The 4,432-nt window shown below is 37.0% G+C and overlaps 1 protein-coding gene across 1 annotated transcript in view; it reads left to right on the top strand.

Annotated features, from left to right (window-relative positions):
- The window catches only part of LOC109305524 (neurobeachin-like), a 95,337-nt gene that overhangs the window by 45,733 nt on the left and 45,172 nt on the right, over positions 1-4,432 (top strand). Inside the window, exon 8 of the mRNA XM_019528519.1 lies at positions 944-1,090. Coding sequence (XP_019384064.1) covers positions 944-1,090 — 147 coding nt within the window. The remainder of the gene's footprint in view (positions 1-943; positions 1,091-4,432) is intronic.

Genomic DNA, 4,432 nt, shown 5'->3' with positions numbered 1-4,432 from the left:
ATGGCTGCAGTTATGGACCTAGAGAAAGCAACTTTTGTGGTCTTTCATATATTCTAGGTGCAAAAGCTGGAATTCTGATACTTGAACATAAGAAGTGCCATACTGGGTCAGACCAGTGGATCATCCAACCCAGTATCCTGTCACCAACAGTGGCAGAAGTGGATACTATACAGGGAGAGCACTGAACTGGATATCTCTAGAGTGATGTACATCCCCTATTCAGTATCCTCTCTGGCATCCATCATTATTGGTTTAGAGGTGCCAGGGGAAACGTCTTCAACCATTCTGTTGAATAGCCATTAGTAGATCTATTTTCCATGTACTTATCCAGTCCATTTTTGAACCTGGATGTGCTGTCTGCCTCCACCACCTCCTGTGGCAGTGAATTCCACAAGCTAACTACGTGTTGTATAAAAAAACTACATTCTCATTTGTTTTAAACCTGTCACCTACTAATTTCAGCAGGTGCCCCCCAGTGCTAGTGTCCTGCAAGCTGGTGTGCAACTGTTTCCTGTCCACTTGGTCCAAACCCTTCATTACTTGATAGACCTCTGTCATATTCCCTCCCTTCCCCCCGCCTTCTTCTTTCTAAGCTGAAGAGTTGAGCCTTTTTAGGTAATTTGGTAACTTTGTAACTTGGTAATTTTGTTTTAGTGTTCATTAAGGTATGACATATGACTAAAAATGAATCATAACAATCAGTGACAATGAAAATAAACTTGTAATAATAAATGAAAGATGTATATGTTACTTTATTCAATGATAAACTGATGTTTTATTTGAAAAAATAATAGCTTTTGCAGTTATAATTTAAATAATTGTTTTTTCTTCAAAACCTCTCTTTTTCGCAATAACAGTTATATATAAGCATTTGTTCTTTTTGTTTGTGTGCAAATATATATACATATATAGTTTAAATTAATTATTTTTTTCTTTAATACAGAGCTATGATAAATGTTTTCTTGGATCTTCAGAGACAGCTGATGCAAATAGAGTGTTTTGTGGTCAACTTGGAGCAGTATATGTATTCACTGAAGCACTCAACCCCGCACAGATCTTTGCAATCCATCAGTTAGGACCTGGATATAAGGTAATTGATTTTGAAGAAAAATAAGTTTCCGTACAATTAGTAACACCAAGGCAGTATTTTTATTTTTGTAGACAGCTTGTTTGAATGCAAATTCTTGTTTTTGGATTGCTAAGTAGAGCTGCATGAAATGTTCTCAACAAAACATAAACCACATCTGGTTTCAAGTGTCATTAACAACCAAAATTCAACTTGCTTTTTGAAACGTTCACTGAAATTTATCATCTGAAGCATAACAAGGAGTAATTTTGCATTTGTGCCAGAATCATGTTATTTTCTACCCTATATTTTGTACCCCAGACTCAGTCAGAGAGAAAAATTGAGTGATGAATTGTAACCTGTTCTTATAAAATGCAAAACAGAGATTTTAATGCTTTGTTTTTGCGGTATCAGTTGTCCTTTGTATACATGCTTTTGCTTTTGGCATTCAGGCTATGATTACTTGTCCTCCTTCCCAGTTGTGGGGCTGCTGCTGACGTAAGTCCTTCCCACTCCTGTTTGGGCATCCCCACAGCTCGGCAGTTAGGCATAGTAGCCTGCTTAGTTCTGATCAGGAGCAGCTCAAATGCCTCTGAGTGAACTTTTTTGACAAACATATAATGTTTTTATTACCTTGATCTCTGATAAAGCAATATTGGTTATTCTCTGCAAAAACCATAAAGAGTATTTTTTTTAAAGTGAACAAGACATATTTTGCTGAAGCTGAGAAACCTGGTTTGTCTAGAAGCTAAAGCATTTGAAAATGGGCAGGAGATTCAGCTTCTGTTCCAGACTGTTTGAGTACCTGATGGCAATCTTTATGCCTCGTTTCTCTCATTTGTAAAATGATAAAGGTTGCAGCATAATTTTTAATGTACTTTGTGTTCTGTAAGGCAGATACAACATAAGTGCAAGATATAAAATGTTATTAGATAAACAGCTAAGAAGAGACTGATGCATTTAAATTCCATTAACTTTTAATTTGTCATTTGGAAAATGATTATCATAAAGGCAATGTTGTCATGATATACAGAAATAGTTTTAAAATGTTTTATATGCTGTGTTGTGTTATATGGCTAAGTGGCTATATGTGAAGTTTACACAGACTGAAAGAAATATTGCATACTGTTGACAGGTCTAGATTTTTTTTACACTAGAAACGCCAGATAGTAACAAAGGGAAATGTACTACCTTTGGCAGTGTGTATTTTCAAGCTTAGCAAATCTTCTCATACCACAGTATGTAGTAGTGTGACTTGAACCTCAAATCCAGTGGTCAGTGCATTCAGTGAAATTATGCATTGAAGTCAGAACTTACATTTCTCAAAGTATATGTATATCTTTTTCCCGTGGTCATAAATATAATCTTGCAATTGAATGTAAATAAATTAATGCCAGATTGTCTGTAAATTGAGTCAGAAATACTTATTTTGACATGTGTGAACTGTTCCATTCATCTCAGTGGTTTTAAAAACAAAAGCTTCATTTTAAATGTCAATACTACTAACTCTTTCACCACTGATAATTTTAGCAGAAACATAAATTTTATGCCTCTTGCATAAGGCATCCTACACATACTCACATTCTAAAAGCCCCAATTATTTTACTTCCTATCTGCTCAAATCTTCAGTTTCCTGCTTGAAAACTTCTATTATATATTGTAGATCTATATGAAGAATAAAAAAACAGAAAATGCATGTAATATAGTATCATCATAGATGATAGAACTAATCAGTTCTAATATTTAATTAGTTTGAAAAATCCACTTCAAAATTTTGAATTAAACTCCTTTAAAATTAGAAGGGCATATCAGGGTACACCAAAATTCAGGAACCTTGCAACGTGGAAAGTCAGTCCTGCTTGCCACAACATAGGTTGAACCATTGTTAAGCCTGATGGAGGAATCTCAAACATTTGTAGATTCAGTTCAGGTGGGCATCCAAAACTTGAAATATTTATTCCACTCTGAAAGCTGTGAAGCCTGGGTTGAAAATATGGCGTTTCAACATATACACATATATCCTGGGATGGAATGAAATGTAAAGATGCAATAAAAGAAAAAAAAAGAAATCCTCCAAATGTTATACATTTGGAACACAAGTTGGGGTGGTATTTAGTGTTCTCTGAATAGTTTTCACCATCATGGATTTCTTGAGATAAATTAGCAGCTAGCATGTGGTCCAAAAACCAGGCAGTAGATGTAGGGGCTGGAGATCACAGTATTTTCCAGATCCATCTATTTTCCAGGAAAACTAAAAACTTAGCACAGTTTTATGTTTAAAAATGAAGGTTCAGAACATTTTGTGGAAATGTTTTGGTCTTGATGAAATTTACTGCCTGAAAATCAGAAGATTTGACTTTTCATACTATTTCAGTACTAAAATGATAGAATCATAGCAAATTAGGGTTGGAAGTCATTTCAGAAGGTCATGTAGTCCAACCCCTTGCTCAAAGCAGGACAGTTCCCAACTATATTTTCCTAGCAAAGGCTTTGTCTACTAAGGTCTTAAAAACCTTCAAGGATGGATATTCCACAACCTCTTTGGATAGCCTGCTCCAGTGCTTTATTACCCTCCTAGTAAGAAAGCTTTTCTTAATATCTAACTTAATTTCCCTTGCTGCAACCTGAGACCATTGCTCCTTGTTCTGTTATCTGCCACCACTAAGAACAGTACAGTTTAGTGGTTTTTAAAATTTTTTCATTTGCAGACCCCTAAAAAGTTTTGCATGGAGGTGCAGAACCCTTTGATTGTAAGCATTCGATTGATCATAGTCTTCAATACTTTTGATTGATCATAGTCTTCTTCTGTAGACCACTTAGACATGGTGTGCAGACCCCTAGGGATCTGTGGAACAAAAGTTGAAAACCACTGGTCTTGCTCCATCTTCTTTTGTTGCCCTCTGCTGGACTCTGTCCAATTTCTCTTCATCCTTTCTGTAGTGGGGGGCCCAAAACTGGGCACAGTACTTCAAATGTGGCTTCACCAGTGCCTAATAGGCTAGAGACAGACATTACACATAAACCGGTTTAAGTGTTCAGAAACTGGTTTAAACCTGCAACAGAACAGATGTTCAGCGCCCATAAGCCAGTTTGAAAATGGCCGAAACTGATTTGAGATGAAGCTGGTTAAATGTAGTATCAGACTTAATTGATTTGGCTCAAACCAGTTTATGCAATGTCTGTCCCAGATCCCTTGCTGGTTTAAGTTCAACCAGACACCCCCAGCATCCCAGCATGCTTTCTGGGCTGGGTGGGGCTCTCTGCTCCACAGCAGAGCTGGCCCCTCCCCTTTGCTCCCTGGGCAGAGCTCCTCCGGCACAGACTTGCAGATACAGCAGGGTCTGCTGGCTTCCTCATGCCCCACAC

The sequence above is a fragment of the Crocodylus porosus genome, unplaced genomic scaffold (assembly GCF_001723895.1).
Source record: "Crocodylus porosus isolate Cpor-Errol unplaced genomic scaffold, CroPor_comp1, whole genome shotgun sequence".
NCBI classification, from domain to species: Eukaryota; Metazoa; Chordata; order Crocodylia; family Crocodylidae; genus Crocodylus; species Crocodylus porosus.
Note: the sequence above shows the minus strand (reverse complement) of the source record. Positions and strands in the feature narration are given on the sequence as shown.